General features: G+C 37.8%; 1 protein-coding gene across 1 annotated transcript in view; it reads right to left on the bottom strand.

Annotated features, from left to right (window-relative positions):
- The window catches only part of LOC134325033 (wings apart-like protein homolog), a 28452-nt gene extending 9044 nt beyond the window's left edge, over nt 1–19408 (bottom strand). The window contains exons 1-19 of the mRNA XM_063007046.1: nt 19247–19408; nt 18042–18379; nt 17184–17829; nt 16787–17037; nt 15925–16034; nt 15499–15588; nt 14202–14348; nt 13563–13699; nt 12732–12843; nt 11244–11453; nt 10532–10643; nt 7357–7454; nt 6921–6997; nt 6653–6807; nt 6341–6456; nt 3505–3852; nt 2823–3030; nt 2388–2476; nt 1840–1935 (exon numbers count right to left, since the gene is read on the bottom strand). Of these exons, the coding sequence (XP_062863116.1) occupies nt 1840–1935; nt 2388–2476; nt 2823–3030; nt 3505–3852; nt 6341–6456; nt 6653–6807; nt 6921–6997; nt 7357–7454; nt 10532–10643; nt 11244–11453; nt 12732–12843; nt 13563–13699; nt 14202–14348; nt 15499–15588; nt 15925–16034; nt 16787–17037; nt 17184–17829; nt 18042–18357 (3318 nt within the window). The 5' untranslated portion in view covers nt 18358–18379; nt 19247–19408. The remainder of the gene's footprint in view (nt 1–1839; nt 1936–2387; nt 2477–2822; nt 3031–3504; nt 3853–6340; nt 6457–6652; nt 6808–6920; nt 6998–7356; nt 7455–10531; nt 10644–11243; nt 11454–12731; nt 12844–13562; nt 13700–14201; nt 14349–15498; nt 15589–15924; nt 16035–16786; nt 17038–17183; nt 17830–18041; nt 18380–19246) is intronic.
- Nucleotides 19409–20629: the final 1221 nt, after the last annotated feature.

Genomic DNA, 20629 nt, shown 5'->3' with positions numbered 1-20629 from the left:
CAAACACACATCCACACAAACATAATCAACACACAATTATCACAGTGATTACAATCTCACACAAACACACATCTACACAATCTCACACAAACACACATCCACACAAACATAATCAACACACAATCACCACAGTGATTACAATCTCACACAAACACACATCCACACAAACATAATCAACACACAATTATCACAGTGATTACAATCTCACACAAACACACATCTACACAATCAACACACAAACACACATCCACACAAACATAATCAACACACAATTATCACAGTGATTACAATCTCACACAAACACACATCCACACAATCAACACACAAACACACATCTACACAAACATAATCAACACACAATCACCACAGTGATTACAATCTCACACAAACACACATCTACACAATCAACACACAAACACACATCCACACAAACATAATCAACACACAATTATCACAGTGATTACAATCTCACACAAACACACATCTACACAATCAACACACAAACACACATCCACACAAACATAATCAACACACAATTATCACAGTGATTACAATCTCACACAAACACACATCCACACAATCAACACACAAACACACATCCACACAAACATAATCAACACACAATTATCACAGTGATTACAATCTCACACAAACACACATCCACACAATCAACACACAAACACACATCTACACAAACATAATCAACACACAAACACACATCTACACAAACATAATCAACACACAAACACACATCTACACAAACATAATCAACACACAAACACACATCCACACAATCAACACACAAACACACATCCACACAAACATAATCAACACACAATTATCACAGTGATTACAATCTCACACAAACACACATCTACACAATCAACACACAAACACACATCCACACAAACATAATCAACACACAATTATCACAGTGATTACAATCTCACACAAACACACATCCACACAAACATAATCAACACACAATCACCACAGTGATTACAATCTCACACAAACACACATCCACACAAACATAATCAACACACAATCACCACAGTGATTACAATCTCACACAAACACACATCCACACAAACATAATCAACACACAATCACCACAGTGATTACAATCTCACACAAACACACATCCACACAAACATAATCAACACACAATTATCACAGTGATTACAATCTCACACAAACACACATCCACACAATCAACACACAAACACACATCTACACAAACATAATCAACACACAATTATCACAGTGATTACAATCTCACACAAACACACATCTACACAATCAACACACAAACACACATCCACACAAACATAATCAACACACAATCACCACAGTGATTACAATCTCACACAAACACACATCCACACAATCTCACACAAACACACATCCACACAATCTCACACAAACACACATCCACACAATCTCACACAAACACACATCCACACAATCTCACACAAACACACATCTACACAAACATAATCACAGAAAGTCATCACAGTCACCCAAAAGCAATAATCACAATCACCGCACATCACACAATCTAACAAACGTAATCATCACACAATCACACAAAAACAATAATCTCAAAATCGCAGCTCAATTTTTTAACCAACTTAGCAAAGATTAAACATTTATTATTACTACAATAACCTTACAGTAAATATTTATTATTCTAATTTATAATTACACATAAAATAAAATTAAAATAGTTTATTATTAATTATAATCATTAATAATTAATAATAGTAATCATTTCTCTTTATTAGTTATTATTTTAACATTGTTGTAAACTATTAATTGTAACTCTGAGCTTCTTACCGTCAGGTTCATGAAGTTGAGGAATCTTTTCAGCATCTCAGTCATGATGGAGAAATTTCCTTCAGGTAAACACTGTCTCACTGCATTTACATTTATCTACACACGCACACACAAAATTGTTATTATACATAATACAACATGTAATAAAATGTTCTTGGTGACGCCCCTAGTGGTGGAGTCGAAGTGTCTAGTTTCAACATATTACATAATTACCGGTACAACCAGTTACAACAGTCTCTTTACAATAGAGATGGTTTTATACAATAGAAATTGTATAAAGTTGTTAGAATTCACTGCTCTTCATTTCTGGTGTAGAAAGAATGCACCACCCACATCACTGATCTAAACCCATTATCATATACTTATTTTATTAGCAAAAAGTTCAAAGCAACAGTAGCAAACAGCATGTGACTTTATTCATATGTGACTAAATACAGATGAATCAGATGTGCAGATAATCGTTGTTAAAAGCAGTTTGAGTGCAGTGAGGGGGGAATGTACATTAAACTGTAATAATGTTAATAAATACAGAAAAGTCTCATACAGACCGGAGAGTCCTGACACAAACAGCCCAGCAGCAGCGCAGTGTACGACGCTACAATACTGTCCTCCATGTGTTTCCCAGCATGCTGCAGTACTGCAACACACACACAAGAGGATTCCTTTCATGTTACACCCACATATGAGTATATATAGATATATACACAGATTTTTTTAACTCTAAGTTTTTTCTTTAAATGAACAGACTATAGAAATGTCTATAAATAAACGAATCAATCTGCAGCGCTCACATATTTTCTCCCCAAAACTGTAAATATACACACATGAACTTTGGGTAAAACTTACCGATATTATCAGACATTTAAATATTAGAAATAAAAAATTATTTACTAAAGCATTTGAAGTTGAACATAGATAAAAATAAACATATCAGATATAATCAGATTTACTTTTATAGACAGATATTAGTTATGAAGATAAACCTTTATTAAAGTCAAGCTCCTCCTCTTCCTCCTCTTTTTCCTTTTCCTTTTCATCAGTATTGTTGTTTTCGGACGCAACCCACTGCATCTCTCCACTGGTCACCTGCCATCGGCCGCTTTCATCTGTCTGAGACTTTGGCGCCTCACTGATGATGTCATCAGCCTGCGCCTCAGCCAGCACCGCCGCCCTCTCACGTTCCAGGAAGAGCTGCAACACAAACACATTAAACACAGTTTAGAACCCTCCATAAATCCTGAGATTCATTAGAAATTGTACCTACTTTAAAAATAAATATTTTTTCTTCTAATGTTAATCTTATTTTATTTAAGCTAGTCAAATAAAAAGTGCAGTACCAATTACAAGACAAAAGTTTTTATTTTTTAAAAATGTGAAGGTTTCAGTTTACATTAAATGATGCACTAAATGTGGTATTTAGCCAGGGGTGCACAAACTTCTACATAAAACTATAGATGCTCCTGATTCTTCTTTTATTTCTGCAATTAAATTCACATGTTTATTTACTTTCATTCATTCCACTTTATTCACAAATCAGTAATGACCACCAAACCAACAGGGTTCCCTCAGCAGCAGCTTAATGAGACTTGAACCCTCAACGATTTGATCATTAATTCATTACTTCAAGCACTAAAGCACCATGAAGCTGTATGAGTTTTGTGTTACCTGCACCAGAGCACCGAGGGCCTTCAACGTTCCTTTAGTGTTCAGACTGTTAGTTTCTTCATCCGGAACTTCTACCTTCATCTCTGTCTTAATCTTTTGTATGTTCTCCTCCTGCTTTTCTCTTTTCACCTCTCCGTCCGTCTCCTCCACCTTCTCCATTACTTTCATCTGCTCACCGTCCTCCATCTCCGACTTGATCGGTTCCACCTTTTCCATTTGTGCCACTTTTTCTACTTTCACTTTCTCGTCTTTCTCAGACTGCAGCAGATCTGAATCCACTTCCATCTCCACCAGAACCTGTCTGTTCCTGGAGCTGTACTCCACCAGGTTTATCAACAGTCCCAGTCCCTGAACACACACAAACACACACACACACACACACACACACACACACACACACACACACACACACACACAAGCACACTTGTACTAATTGTATTTAACATACTGAAATAAAGCATCAAATGCGGCAAACGTTTTACTACATTTAATGGTTTTCTTTCATTATGTTAAATAAAAAAATTAATATAATCTCAGCAATATAAATTAGTTCCCTATAAAGCATTTTTTTTAAAACAGAGAATTTGACTGTTTATAACAACTATTAATATGTTTGTTAAATTGTTTGTATTTTTGCTGTCATTTTACACCGTGTGATTTCTGTGTTTTGTATAATCTACAGGAAGTGAGTTATGAGAACCTTTAATACCTTTAAACTCTAGTGGTGTTAAACAGTGGTGTTATATAGTGGTGTTATACAGTGGTGTTATATAGTGGTGTTATATAGTGGTGTTATACAGTGGTGTTATACAGTGGTGTTATATAGTGGTGTTAAACAGTGGTGTTATACAGTGGTGTTAAACAGTGGTGTTATATAGTGGTGTTATATAGTGGTGTTAAACAGTGGTGTTATACAGTGGTGTTATACAGTGGTGTTATATAGTGGTGTTATACAGTGGTGTTATACAGTGGTGTTATATAGTGGTGTTATATAGTGGTGTTATATAGTGGTGTTATATAGTGGTGTTATATAGTGGTGTTATACAGTGGTGTTATATAGTGGTGTTATATAGTGGTGTTATATAGTGGTGTTATACAGTGGTGTTATATAGTGGTGTTATACAGTGGTGTTATATAGTGGTGTTATATAGTGGTGTTATACAGTGGTGTTATACAGTGGTGTTATACAGTGGTGTTATACAGTGGTGTTATACAGTGGTGTTATACAGTGGTGTTATACAGTGGTGTTATATAGTGGTGTTATATAGTGGTGTTATACAGTGGTGTTATACAGTGGTGTTATACAGTGGTGTTATATAGTGGTGTTAAACAGTGGTGTTATACAGTGGTGTTATATAGTGGTGTTATATAGTGGTGTTATACAGTGGTGTTATATAGTGGTGTTATATAGTGGTGTTATATAGTGGTGTTATACAGTGGTGTTATATAGTGGTGTTATACAGTGGTGTTATATAGTGGTGTTATATAGTGGTGTTATACAGTGGTGTTATACAGTGGTGTTATACAGTGGTGTTATACAGTGGTGTTATACAGTGGTGTTATATAGTGGTGTTATATAGTGGTGTTATATAGTGGTGTTATATAGTGGTGTTATACAGTGGTGTTATACAGTGGTGTTATATAGTGGTGTTAAACAGTGGTGTTATACAGTGGTGTTATATAGTGGTGTTATACAGTGGTGTTATACAGTGGTGTTATATAGTGGTGTTATATAGTGGTGTTATACAGTGGTGTTATACAGTGGTGTTATATAGTGGTGTTATACAGTGGTGTTATACAGTGGTGTTATACAGTGGTGTTATATAGTGGTGTTATACAGTGGTGTTATATAGTGGTGTTAAACAGTGGTGTTATATAGTGGTGTTATATAGTGGTGTTATACAGTGGTGTTATACAGTGGTGTTATATAGTGGTGTTATACAGTGGTGTTATATAGTGGTGTTATATAGTGGTGTTATACAGTGGTGTTATACAGTGGTGTTATACAGTGGTGTTATATAGTGGTGTTATATAGTGGTGTTATACAGTGGTGTTATACAGTGGTGTTATATAGTGGTGTTATACAGTGGTGTTATACAGTGGTGTTATATAGTGGTGTTATATAGTGGTGTTATACAGTGGTGTTATACAGTGGTGTTATACAGTGGTGTTATATAGTGGTGTTATACAGTGGTGTTATACAGTGGTGTTATATAGTGGTGTTATATAGTGGTGTTATATAGTGGTGTTATACAGTGGTGTTATATAGTGGTGTTATACAGTGGTGTTATATAGTGGTGTTATACAGTGGTGTTATATAGTGGTGTTATACAGTGGTGTTATATAGTGGTGTTATATAGTGGTGTTATACAGTGGTGTTATATAGTGGTGTTATACAGTGGTGTTATATAGTGGTGTTATATAGTGGTGTTATACAGTGGTGTTATATAGTGGTGTTATACAGTGGTGTTATACAGTGGTGTTATATAGTGGTGTTATACAGTGGTGTTATATAGTGGTGTTATACAGTGGTGTTATATAGTGGTGTTATACAGTGGTGTTATACAGTGGTGTTATACAGTGGTGTTATACAGTGGTGTTATATAGTGGTGTTATACAGTGGTGTTATATAGTGGTGTTATATAGTGGTGTTATACAGTGGTGTTATATAGTGGTGTTATACAGTGGTGTTATACAGTGGTGTTATATAGTGGTGTTATATAGTGGTGTTATACAGTGGTGTTATATAGTGGTGTTATATAGTGGTGTTATATAGTGGTGTTATATAGTGATGTTATATAGTGATGTTATATAGTGGTGTTAAACAGTCACGTACAAGAACTCGGATGTCGAATCTCTGATCCTGAGGGAGAAAATGAGGAACTTTCAGCACACAGTTTAACAGAGTCATCATTAACCCGTCCTGCTCCCCTGTTTTAGTGCTGCCCCATTCTGTACACACACACACACACACACACACACACACACACACACACACACACACACACACACACACACACACACACTATTAAAAAGAGAACAAACTGGATAAAAATAAAGCAGAACTGTATTTAGATACCCAGTGTAGTTTGGAGTTTGGGTGTTGGCGGGCGTGTGTATAATGTGTGTGTGTGTGTGTGTTAGTTACCGTTTTCGTGTGTGAGGTTCAGCATTACACCCAAAACCGCCCTCATACAGTTCTCCACTGCTTTACTCATGCTACCATGGTTACCAGAAGTAGGGGCGGAGCCAGAGCTTATGCTATAATGGAGCTGAATCATGGACTCACTGTGTCGCAGAGCCCTAAACACACACACACACACACACACACACACACAGAGAGACAGGGTGTTCACTAGAAATGGTATTAAATACCTGTGAATATCCTCTGAACTATCAGAACAGACTCGACTCACTTGGCTGATGAAACGATGAGTTGAGAATCTTTGTAAGCGATCAGGTACGTCTGATTCTCTGGGTTATGAAACGTTACCTGTATTATAAACACAGTGTTGGATCAGTGGCTATTGTATTGTAACTTTTTAGGTACTGTATTAATCACAAGGTCGAATGTTTAATCCCCACAACAGCTACTGTTGGGCCCTTCAGCAAAATCTTCAAATTCTGTTGTTGGACTAAATGTTTGATCAAATGCTTTAAAGGTACCGTTAATCACATTTAGAAAATCACTCCCCTACTGATACATTCACATTTTATAAAAACATTTACAAACTTTATAACATTCCATTTTAAAATGACTACAACCTCATTTCCTATCCAAAATAATTCTGCTCAGCTCTGTGATGGCAGTTATCATGCCCCCCATGGGTAAAAATAATCGACTGTACTTACACTCTCAAGAACCCGTAAACAGCGTTCTGCTCCCCATAATGATGCCACGAGGTTCTCCTTCTCCTCCCCTTTATTCAGGTTTTCTACACACTCCCTCACTAATAACACACACACACACACGCATGCACGCGCACACATACACACACTATTAAGGATCTAAAGCAGGGCTCTAGACTAACTTTTTGCACTGGTTGCACTGGTGCGCCTAACTTTTTTTCTTAGGTGCACCAGCACAAAAGTTAGGTGCACCCTAATTTTCAACTGCATCGCATTTAACACCTTAGTTTTACAGGTTCACTTGTTTTTTCGCTGTCCATATAGGCAATATTGACTTGTAAATGATTAAATAACAATATGGTCAACATGGCCTCGTCTGTTGATGTTTGTTGCTGTCTGCCGCTGAAAGGCAGTGGGGAGAGGGGACCCATGGGCAGTGCATTTACTGCGGCATGTAATGTGTTTTATAGATGCATTGTGCTTTTCATCCTTTCAATTCAAAATGTATTAGAACCAGTCACAAATACAATTTTGACGGCCATGGTTTTCCCATGCTCTTTACAGTTAATTATAGTATTATAGTCTCATTATAGTACACTATTATAAAAATTATAACAATAATAATAGAGTATATCTATTCATGTATGTATGTACAGTGTATCACAAAAGTGAGTACACCCCTCACCTTTCAGCAGATATTTAAGTATATCTTTTCATGGGACAACACTGACAAAATGACACTTTGACACAATGAAAAGTAGTCTGTGTGCAGCTTATATAACAGTGTAAATTTATTCTTCCCTCAAAATAACTCAATATACAGCCATTAATGTCTAAACCACCGGCAACAAAAGTGAGTACACCCCTTAGTGAAAGTTCCTGAAGTGTCAATATTTTGTGTGGCCACCATTATTTCCCAGAACTGCCTTAACTCTCCTGGGCATGGAGTTTACCAGAGCTTCACAAGTTGCCACTGGAATGCTTTTCCACTCCTCCATGACGACATCATGGAGCTGGCGGATATTCGAGACTTTGCGCTCCTCCTCCTTCCACTTGAGGATGCCCCAAAGATGTTCTATTGGGTTTAGGTCTGGAGACATGCTTGGCCAGTCCATCACCTTTACCCTCAGCCTCTTCAATAAAGCAGTGGTCGTCTTAGAGGTGTGTTTGGGGTCATTATCATGCTGGAACACTGCCCTGCGACCCAGTTTCCGGAGGGAGGGGATCATGCTCTGCTTCAGTATTTCACAGTACATATTGGAGTTCATGTGTCCCTCAATGAAATGTAACTCCCCAACACCTGCTGCACTCATGCAGCCCCAGACCATGGCATTCCCACCACCATGCTTGACTGTAGGCATGACACACTTATCTTTGTACTCCTCACCTGATTGCCGCCACACATGCTTGAGCCATCTGAACCAAACAAATTAATCTTGGTCTCATCAGACCATAGGACATGGTTCCAGTAATCCATGTCCTTTGTTGACATGTCTTCAGCAAACTGTTTGCAGGCTTTCTTGTGTAGAGACTTCAGAAGAGGCTTCCTTCTGGGGTGACAGCCATGCAGACCAATTTGATGTAGTGTGCGGCGTATGGTCTGAGCACTGACAGGCTGACCCCCCACCTTTTCAATCTCTGCAGCAATGCTGACAGCACTCCTGCGCCTATCTTTCAAAGACAGCAGTTGGATGTGACGCTGAGCACGTGCACTCAGCTTCTTTGGACGACCAACGCGAGGTCTGTTCTGAGTGGACCCTGCTCTTTTAAAACGCTGGATGATCTTGGCCACTGTGCTGCAGCTCAGTTTTAGGGTGTTGGCAATCTTCTTGTAGCCTTGGCCATCTTCATGTAGCGCAACAATTCGTCTTTTAAGATCCTCAGAGAGTTCTTTGCCATGAGGTGCCATGTTGGAACTTTCAGTGACCAGTATGAGAGAGTGTGAGAGCTGTACTACTAAATTGAACACACCTGCTCCCTATGCACACCTGAGACCTAGTAACACTAACAAGTCACATGACATTTTGGAGGGAAAATGACAAGCAGTGCTCAATTTGGACATTTAGGGGTGTAGTCTCTTAGGGGTGTACTCACTTTTGTTGCCGGTGGTTTAGACATTAATGGCGGTATATTGAGTTATTTTGAGGGAAGAATAAATTTACACTGTTATATAAGCTGCACACAGACTACTTTTCATTGTGTCAAAGTGTCATTTTGTCAGTGTTGTCCCATGAAAAGATATACTTAAATATCTGTAGAAATGTGAGGGGTGTACTCACTTTTGTGATACACTGTATGTATGTATGTATGTATATATATATATATATATATTTTTTTTTTTGTGTGTGTGTGTGTGTGTGTATGGGGCTCTAGTGTTAGAGTGTAATCTTAAATGCAGTGCATTATATTATCGGCTTTACTGGATCTTTTACACAGATTCCCAAAATCGATTGCGGTGCACTCATTGTGTATTTTGATTACATGTATTCTAACACTTCACTGTCTTTTAGTTATTTTAATATTTTACTTAACGAAAATATTATTGTGTTTTTACTTTCGCTATCGTCGCACTTAACCGCTAGCATTAGCCTATTGCTACTAGAGGGTCGGCTCACCACTGTTACGGGTCTCTTGCTGTGTGGTGATGAATGTGTGGGAATAAAAGCACACGACAAGGTAGACTTCACTGTAACGGTTTAGTCAGGACTTCAGTAAGCGTTACAACACTTTAAACTGCCTAGCTCCAGAAACCGAACTTTTATACTTTGGCCGTCCGGCGAGTCTCATATACAAAACTAAACTAACTGAACGTCCGGTGCTGCATTCTGATTTGTTGAGCTGAATGTCGCTCACATATCACCGATACAATATTGTCCCGCCCTTCACTGTCTCTGATTGGTTTAGACCATGATATGGGCCTGATGTGTGTCTGTTGTTGAACCACGGGAAAACTTTCAGAGTAGCGGAGACTTTTTTCCCCTTGAACTGCTGCTCGCACCGGTGCGACCTGAGATTTTTTTTAGTCGCACCATTGAGAAATTAGGTCGCATGTGCGCACTCTAGAGCCCTGTAAAGGCTTCAAAGAATTTACCTTATTAGAATAAAGATAATGTCATACACAGCACTACTACACACTAATACTAATAATGTTTTTGTGTGCATGTGTGTGTGTAATAACCTTTATCTATGATGTGATCCAGTCCTCCCAGTAAGCGAAGCTCCTCTTTAAACCAGTCTCCCGCTCTCTTTGATGTCAGAGACAAAAGCGTCTCCATTGCTAGGTGCCCTGTCTAAAAATGAGTTCAAGAAAGAGAGAGAGAGCGAGAGAGAGAGAGAGAGAGAGAGAGAGAGAGAGAGAGAGAGAGAGAGAGAGAGAGAGAGAGAGACTATTACAATGAGCAGGTGAGTTGGTACCAGGTGAGGGAATCATGATCGGGAATAAAAGATCCACCAAAAGATCAGTCTGTACAAGCAATGATGGGGTAGAGATTACCACTGTGTTCCAAACTTCAGGAGAGAATTAATCAGTTCAAAAAGAACAGTTCTTAGGATATATAATGTAAATAATTTAGTCCTTCACCATCTCCTGTACATGATATATAATCTGTGTGAGCTTTGAGCTCTTACACGTCACTGCTTTAGAAACTTTTCTGGAATTGTGTTTTATATTATTATTATTATTATGTAATATAACAATCTCTCCTTGCTTAACTACATAATTACATCTATTTTACCTGTTTACCATGTCAATTTCTTTATTAAAGCTTTGGGAATATAAATGTGAATATCTGTCATGCCAATAAAGCACCACTGAATTAAAAAAATGAGCAAGAGAGAGTGAATAGTAAATACAGGTTGAATCAGTGAATGATTCGGTGTAAATGACTCACAGTGATGTTGTGCAGATCCAGATGTTTGTTGTGCACCGTCTCACACAGTTTCTGTATTTTTTCCTTGACGTTGTTGTCATGATTCACTGAATCATCCTGTTCCAACTCCAACAAACGAATCATCAGTTCTAAACATGCTCGGTCCAGGTCCATGTTCAGTCGGTCCCGACTCAAGATATAGAGCAGTGCAGCCGTGCACAGTGCCAGGTTCTGAGAATATACAAAAAAATATAGCATTTAAATACTGTACATTACAAATATAAAATATACAGTCATGTGAAAAAGTTAGGACACCCCATGAGAACCTTTGTCTTTTTGAACATATTTAAACATATGGACATTTGAGCTTCATGTGAACAGTACTGAGAGATGGAGCTTATAGAACTAAACTAATAAAACTAAAAAAAATACTTTTAAACACAAGCTGTAAAATGTAATAAACAAAAATGGAAATGTATTGTAAAGAAAAAGTTAGTACACCCTATAACCTTATTTCCCCCTTTGGCTGAAATAACTTAAATGAGACGTTTCCTATAACCTTCTACCGTCTCTGACATCGACTGGGAGAAAGTTTTTCCCTCCATGCAGAATTTCTTCAGCTGTGTGAGGTTTGAGGGGTTTCTTGCATACACAGCCCGTTTCAAATCACCCCACAGCATCTCAATAGGATTAAGATCTGGGCTTTGGCCATTCCAGAACTCTCCATTTCTTTCTTTTGATTCGTTCCTTGGTGGATTTACTGGAATGTTTTGGGTTGTTGGCATGTTGCATGGTCCACCTCCGCTTCAGCTTAAGTTTTTGGACAGATGGTCTTACATTTTTCTCAAGCACCCTCTGATACAGTGAAGAATTCATAGTGGATCCTATAATGGAGAGCTTGCCAGGCCCTGCTGCTGCAAAGCAGCCCCAAACCATGACATTTCCACCTCCATGCTTCACAGTTGGTAGAGCTGATTTCTAATTGTTTTGAGATCTTTTTAAATCCCTTCCCAGACTCATATGCATCTACAAGCTTCTTTCTGAAGGCCTAAGAAAGCTCTTTAGATCTCACCATGATGATACCACTCACTGCAACAATCAAGAGCAAACCAAACTAATGTTTGAGGTTTAAATAAAACTCCAGTGTCCTCTAACGATGCTCTAATCATTACAGCTGATGTGGTGACCTGATTCTAATTTTACACATTTTAAGTAGCAATAAATGTGAGGGTGTCCTAACTTATACACTTCCATTTTTATTTATTACATTTTTCAACTTGTGTTTAAAAGTCATTATATAACTTTTGTTTAGTTCTATAAGCTCCATCTCTCAGTACGGTTCAAATGAAGCTCAAATGTTCATGTTTAAATATGTTCAAAAAGACAAAGATTCTCATGGTTTGTTCTAACTTTTTCACATGACTGTATGTGTATAGTTTTATTCTCTCTGCTGGATAGAGAAACCACATCCACCATTACAGTGAGAGGAGTCAGTAATGAAATACTTACAGGATGTTGTGGAGCGTCACTGAGCATCTTAAACACCTGAGCTACTTTTCCTCTTGCCCTCAGGTGCATACGAAAGCTTGGCATGGCACAGCGTGATGCCAAACTGATTATACTACACACACACACACACACACACATCTCAATTAATAAAAAATAAACAAAATATAAAATAAGACGAAACACAGGACACTCCACACTAGGATCGTTTACAAGCAGTCTGTGCGCTTAATGGTTCATGCCAGGGTTAGGGTTAGGGCTGATGCCACCCACCAGACTGCAGCCAAATAATAAACTGATGCTAAAATAATGAATATTTAAACATTCGAGATTTCATGGAACTTCATGCTGGAAGACGCTACAATAAAGGGAAGCACATGTTCAGCAACAATGTTTAGATAGACTGTTCCATTCAAACCAAGATCAGGACTCAATATCAAGAAACATTCCACACACCATCACATCACGACCTGGTTGGATTCATGCTGTTTACACCAAATTCTGATCCCATCTGTGCATGTCACTGCACAAGTCCAGGTTCAGACCAGGCAACCTTGTATGTGTATGTGTGTGTGTGTGTGTGTGTGTACTTACTTATATTACAGCAAAACAAAAAAAATAAACCTTACTGCACTCAGGATGAGAAGCAGCTTCACCTTTACTTAAAATAACTAATGGAAACACAAGCAGTGCTCGCCAAGGTTCTTCTCTTCAATAAGCAGAGAGAGAAAGAGGCGCCTGTATGCCATGTAGTCCCCATTTTAGGTGGGTACAGATGAGTGTGTGTATGTGAGTGTTTGTTAGTGTGAAGGTGTGTGTGTGTGTGTGTATTACCTGAGGCAGCGAGTGTGTAGGTGTTGCGTGCTCTTCAGTCCTGTTTCCAAATACTCAAAATCATCAGTGAACTCCTGATTTTCTCCAAATTCCACCACGTCATTAAAATGCTTCACCTGCTGCACCACTGTATACAACTACACACACACACACACACACACACACACACACACACACACACACACACACACACACACAGCTAAACTTTACAGTTGTATAGGAAACAATCATGTGTATGTGTACTTCTGTGTGAGGGGGTATATGAGTGTCCACAATGAGCCAAAATATTTGAACCACCCGCCCAATAATGTCAAACCAGCTCAGACCCGCTGAGACCACAGCTCATTTATAAAACCTGGTTAACCAGCATTATTATTATTATTATTATTATTACTACTGTTATTAATGTTATTGTTTTATTATTATTGTTATTCTTATTAATAATTGTATTATTATTGTTGTTATTATCATAATTTTTATTTTGTTAGTGTTACATTATCATTCCTTTTATTAATAACAATATTAATTATTATTATTACTATTATTATAGTTATTTATAGTTACTATTATTATTTTATAAAACTGTATTGATTTTAAAAATAAAGTTTTAGAATGCATTTCCCATCATGCTTTGTTTACCTCCTTGTGTCCAGTGGTGCTGTCCTGACGTGTCTCGGTGGGTTTGGTCACCGATTTGGGTACATCGGGTGGAGGTGGGGGGGCTTTAAACACCCCGTCATCTTTTAAACTGCTTGCCTCCTTATTCACACTCGATACACTGAGCTTCTACACACACACACACACACACACACACACACACACACACACACACACACACACACACACACACACACTTTAAACACAGAGTCATTTTAAACATGTCCACATATTAAAGGTTAACGAAGGCCTGAACGGCACAGCGCTATTATATTCTGGATTCTGATTGGTCTGGGTTCCAAATGGTGGTGATTAATTTTCTCCAACAGCAGTTACAGCTCATTTACTAAACCCTGTTAGCCTGATAATTCAATAAAGCCAAATAATCAACAAAAACTCAGTAGGTGATGGAGGTTGGAGTTGGAGCAGTAAATTCCCATCCAATGTTTTAATTCAGTGTATTGCTGAGTGTAAGAGAAAAAAAATTAAAAAAAAAATTTAGCTTTTCCAGGTCTGAGCTGAGTCTGCTAACACCCAACATTAAAACGCCTGTGGTGTCTGATGGACTGGTGCTAAATTCCTTCCAAATGGTCATGAATATTTACCCTAGCGCAGCCTGATAAACGATGCTTTACATTCACATAGAAAATGCACCACTACACACATGGTAACTGTACGTTAATTCTCCCCACGTGTAATGATGTGGAAAAAGAAACGTTTTTTTCCAAAGTGAATAAAATATAACACAGAGAATTCTATGTAACAATGAATAATTCTGAATAAATACAAACCACGTTTACCAAAATGTTAGGACGTTGTAAATTTTAATTGTAATGTTAATGCAGTCCGCTAACACAACCTGAAACTCTATTACACAAAGAAAAAAGTCATACATCAATTCTATACAGAGACACCTCAGAGTTCTCTGGACCTGAGCTCATCTCAGATGGTCCGAAACACAGTGGAAAGGTGTGCTGTGGTCGGATGAGTCCGCGCTTCAGCTTGTGTTCAGGACATCGAGTTCTCTGAGATTATCCAGATTATCCAAATGACTATCCAGACTGTTATCAGTAAAAGGTGCAAAAGCAACCCCCCCCCCCCCCCCCCCCCCCCCACTGCTCATGAACATGATCTGGAGTTGTTTACATTTAATATTTTGTATGCAGAAAAAAAAACTTGTGTATATAAAATTTTATATAACAGACAAGTAGAGACTTCTATAAATGTAATATTGTGTTTTAGCAAAAATTAATCAACGAGATAGAAGGTGAATACGCACAGGTACAGTGGTGGTGAGGGATGTGGGGGCCGGTTCCTCTGGTTCTGGTTGGTTCCAGTGACGAGCATTATACACGGCTTTAGCATGAGACTGTAACACACACACACACACACACAATAACACACAATAACACACAATAACACACAATAACACACAATAACACACAATAACACACAATAACACACACAAAAACACACACAAAAACACACAAACACAGAGATAATGAATATAAATATGTGGACATGGTTGGTTTTGACAGGAAAAATAATTATATTAATGCAATAATTTTTGTGGTAACAATGAAACTCAAAGTCTTTTAAGAAAGGTGTTGAAATTTTGGTGTGATCAATATTCTGACCTCACTACCACGCTACACTAAGATTAACAGGGTTTGAGTCTAAGGTCAACCGTTAAAGAATTGAGTACCTTTTTAATCATTTTGCGGCTGCTTTCTTTCACTTGGTCTGATTGTTTTGTTGTTTGGTCTTTTTGAGAATCTGATCCTGCAGAGTTGGTTTCAGCTTGCCATTCCTGATCTGAAACACACACACGCACGTGCACAGACAGACAGACACACACGCGCAGAAGAGAAATAATAAGTAGAATTAAAACTGTGACATTATAAATGTTCTGCTAAAACATGCCGGTTGAGTTACAGGTACGAGCTGAAGGTGAGAGAATACTGTCGATGATCACAGTGATTTAACTTACAAAACCTCATCTAGAAAATAGGGAACATTTTGTTAAATGCAGAAAAAGAATCTATGATTTATGCTTAATTTTTAGACCTTAGATTGTGAGAAAAGAGTTTAGAAATGCTCTTTAAAACTGACTGATAATTCTCTCCTGAAATCTAAAGTTAGGGTTACATCAGTTACATAAAGATTCTAAATAATGAACACATCAGATTTCTTTTTAAGGTTTTCACATGTGTGATGTAAAGAGGTGCTTTATGTATCGTTCTACTTAGACAATGTAATTTTCATACAGAATTTTCATTTTGTCATGAAAACTTTTTTTTTTTGTTACACAGAAAGTGAAAAACAAACAGAAAAAGCTGCAATACTGAGAGTCTAACTGCTCACAGCACGTGTGTTTATTCTCTAAATCCCATCATCAGACCTGCAGCTTAATCCATGGTGATGTGAAGGATCTGCTTTGAGCCATACTGCCCCCCCAACCCTGCCCCCCCCCCCCCCCCCCTTAATATCATGATTAAATGAGGACAGAGAAAGAATCTGTAAAGGAGTGTGTGTGTGTGTGTGTGTGTGTGTTTTATATACTGTACCTGTGTAAATGAGATTCTGAGAATTATCCACTGAACCCGTCTGTATCTGCACTGCATCATGCTTCATCATCATCTTCTTCTTCTTCTTTCCACTCGTCTCCTCTTCCTCCTCACTGTCACTCAGTTCATCAAACCCAAAATATTTAATCTTATAGCTGGTACCAGGTTCACTCTCCTCGCCCTCACACACCCCGTCCTCAAACCCAAAAAATTCCAGTTTACACTCCAACTTAGACTTGGTGGGTCGAAACCTGAGACAGAGAGAGAGAAAATTAAAGCTGCAGCTACAGTTCTTCCACCAGGTGACACATCTCTACCAGAGAGGGCGCTATCCTCCATCCAACTGCTACAAGTTTTAATTGACTTCAAGATCACAAACCTTCACGTTCATGTTTACCTGCTGTACTTGGGAGGTTGAGGGTCGGTTCTCCTGTGGAATGTTCCGGTGTCTCCAAGATCAGTGGGCGTGGTACTTACACACTCCTCGACCCCACGTTCCATGGAGTCCTGTATGGTGACGTTACACACAGACACACAAGACGGAAGCAACACTGTGTAATCTCTCACACGACCACGCCCTTTAACTTCTGATGCCTTCACCCCGGCCCCGGCCACCCCTGTCACCCCGGCCCCGGTCACCCCGGCCCCGGTCAGGCTTAACGGCAAACGAACTGGTGCAGAAATTGGAGAGGCAGCAAAGCTACTGCTACTGGTTTCTGCAGATACAACAGGACTGGTGGAATTCTGGGAGTTCTCCGGTTCTGATTTGTGTTTGGCTCGTCGATACACGCGATCACTCGCTGATTTAATCAGAGGAAGCAGCTCAAATTCAACTGGCTGTTCAGCCAATTTTGCCTCTCCCACTTCCTGTTCAGGAGGTTTGGACTCTTGTGCAGGTGCTTCAGTTCCAGGTTCAGGTGGAAAATCTTTTTCTGTGTGATTTACTGAATTATCGACCAAAACTCTCCTCAGAGGAGTTGAGTTCACAGGTGAGATATTCTCTCTGTTTCTAACTGAAGCAGAAGAACTTTGTACGAGATTTACTAGAGGAAACACAAATAAAGGAATTTATAAATAATTAAGAATAAGAACCATCCAGAAATTACAAAACAAACATTTATATTGTAACTTTAGGAAACATTAAAACTATTGATGATGAAAATGTAAAGCATGTGAATCAGCTGAAGGAAATAAACGTTTCTGCACTAATAAATAAATAAATAAATAAATAAATAAATGCATGTCTGGATCGTACCCGTGTTTCCTTCTCCCTCGAGCTGCTGGTCTGTCTCACATGTTTCCTCCTTTTTGGACGTGGAACTCAGCTCATCATCACTGTCAAAGCTAAATGGATCCTCGCTGGAGTTGTCATGGTCAAGGCTGCGGGGCTTTTTGAGTATGTCGGGCGTGGAGGGCGAGTGGGAAAGGCGTTTAGAACCCAGCTGAGCTTTATATGTGGTCTCTCCCCATTTAGTGCTGAGCGTAGCCTTTCTGTTAGCAAACACCTCCTCGAACTTAGAGTTCGCCTCTCCTCCCTTCCTTGAGTACGTCTTACTAAACCTTGATGTCATGGTGACGCTGATCACATATTCACTACAATAAAGATCAAACACAAATAAATCAAACACATTAAAGGAAACGTTAAATATGTTGTGATGGCCGTGAGTTTTCTTCTTCCTTCATAACGTTTAACAGAGATCAGAATTTAAACTCTTTATTACAGCAGAGTTTAGTGATTATAACATTTATTAGAGAATTAAACTGGTCCTGCTGTGTATGTGGAGACGCTTTACTGGTGCAGCATTTTAAGCATTTCTTCTCTCAGCCACCAGAAAGCATCAAAATACTAAATTGTAGGTGAAGTTAATGAGACTCAGTCATGAATTTCAGGCTCAATCACAAACTGAACAGTAAATTACATGTTCATCTCAAAGTACAAAAATAATTATTATTATTATTAAGTGTTTTTTATTTAAGTGTTTTTGTATTTTAGGATACAACAAAATGTGCAAGCAACCCTATAAAACACAATATTAATAACCTGCATATATAATAAAAAGGATTTTATTAAAACAACATATTTGTGATTTATTATACATTTACGTTTTGTTTTTGATTTCAAGATTTTTTGCAGAATAAAAATCAAGCTGCAAATTCCAAACTTTATTTCCATCCACTTCAAAGCAATTTCCTCACTTAATGACTCACTTTGATTATTTACAACATTTAATAAACTCTTGAATTCATTTGAAACATTATAAATAATCAATGAATCTTTGTGCAGTGTGACTGGATTAAATCTGTTAGCATTAGCAATAGCTTTTACATAGCTGTGTTTATTGGAGGTTTATAATCTGACATTTATCTATTACACATTAAAATATAAATGAATAAAGAGTAAATATGACGATAAAGGTTGATTATTGTAAATAATGAAAGTGAATTAAAAGTGTTTCTGACCTGTTCGGCCTGCAGCTCTGCTCTCATTCATCTCATATTAAAGTCACCAAGAGGCTCTCTCACACACACAGCTACAATTCAACAATCAATCACTCTAATTAAATCATAAACGGTATAAGAATCACAGTAATATTAAATAACTGATTATAAGATTGAATGTTTATTTTGTTTTTATTCTGAAACTTTGCAGTTTTACTACCAGACGCCATTTAACTGAAGCTCCTCCCCTTCCACTCTCCTTACATTTACCACAATGACATCGGCTTACTGTCTAATCAATTTTATCACTTTATTTTATTCACTGCAGTGGTTTTAATTAAAAATTATATTCTATAAAACCTCATTATTGTTAATTGTTCAAAGGGATTTTGTAAATTATTACATTTATGTTTTAGCTTAAAAGCGATTGTTTTAGGAACTACTTCTCCCATAAGCCCCCGCGCTGTAGCCGGAACTGCATCTTATGTTGCTAATAGCGACACTGCAAGCTCCCAAAAATAGCATCTTGTTTTAACGTTTCACAACAATGAAAACTAAAGAGCGTAAAATAATGTAAAACATGTTAATAAAGTAAAATATTCAACATTATAACTGTGTGAAATAGTCTATACATAGCGAGGAAAACTAGATTTATAAAGCTGATTACCCGGATGAGACCGTGATATCTGATTGGTCCAAATTCTAACGTCTTTATTTAACTACAAATAAAAACCACAAAAATATTTTTCTTAACATTACATTTATTGCTGCAAAATAATGAATTGTTGTTCTGCTTTTCTACAGATACTTTACACCATCATTACTAATGAATAATTATATATATATTGTATATTTACAACAATAATAATTCTTGCTATTATTATTATTATTATTATTATTAAACTAAAATAAGTGAACAGAGCTATATGGTTCTCTATGGCTTCAGACAAGTAATAAGGGAAATAAGAATTTTGTCTCTACGTCATACAGCGCAGCAAAAACAGCGTCCATGAGAGGCACAAACCACTGCTGACCAAAAAGAACATTAAAGCTTATCTCACATTTGCTAAAAACATCTAGATGATCCTCAGGACTTTTGGAATAAAATTCTGTGAACCGATCTGTCAAAGGTGGAACATTTTGCAAGACATGAGTTCAGTTACATGTGGCACAAAGCTAAGAAGCATAAGAACATACCAACAGTGAAACATGGTGGCGGTAATGTCATTATTGATAGAGCCATGAGTCCTGCATATGTAGAACTGCTATCAGAATATCCTGATGGAGAACATCCACCAGTCAGTTTGTGACCCCCAGCTCTAGTCCAGACGCTGATCTGAAGCACACAAACAAGCCCACTCTGAAAGGTTTTGAGATCCTGACTTGAATCCCTTTGAGATGCTG

This window comes from Trichomycterus rosablanca, chromosome 13, assembly GCF_030014385.1.
Source record: "Trichomycterus rosablanca isolate fTriRos1 chromosome 13, fTriRos1.hap1, whole genome shotgun sequence".
In the NCBI taxonomy this organism is placed as follows: Eukaryota; Metazoa; Chordata; class Actinopteri; order Siluriformes; family Trichomycteridae; genus Trichomycterus; species Trichomycterus rosablanca.
The sequence above is the reverse complement of the archived record's forward strand: the minus strand, read 5'-3'. Positions and strand labels throughout refer to the sequence as shown.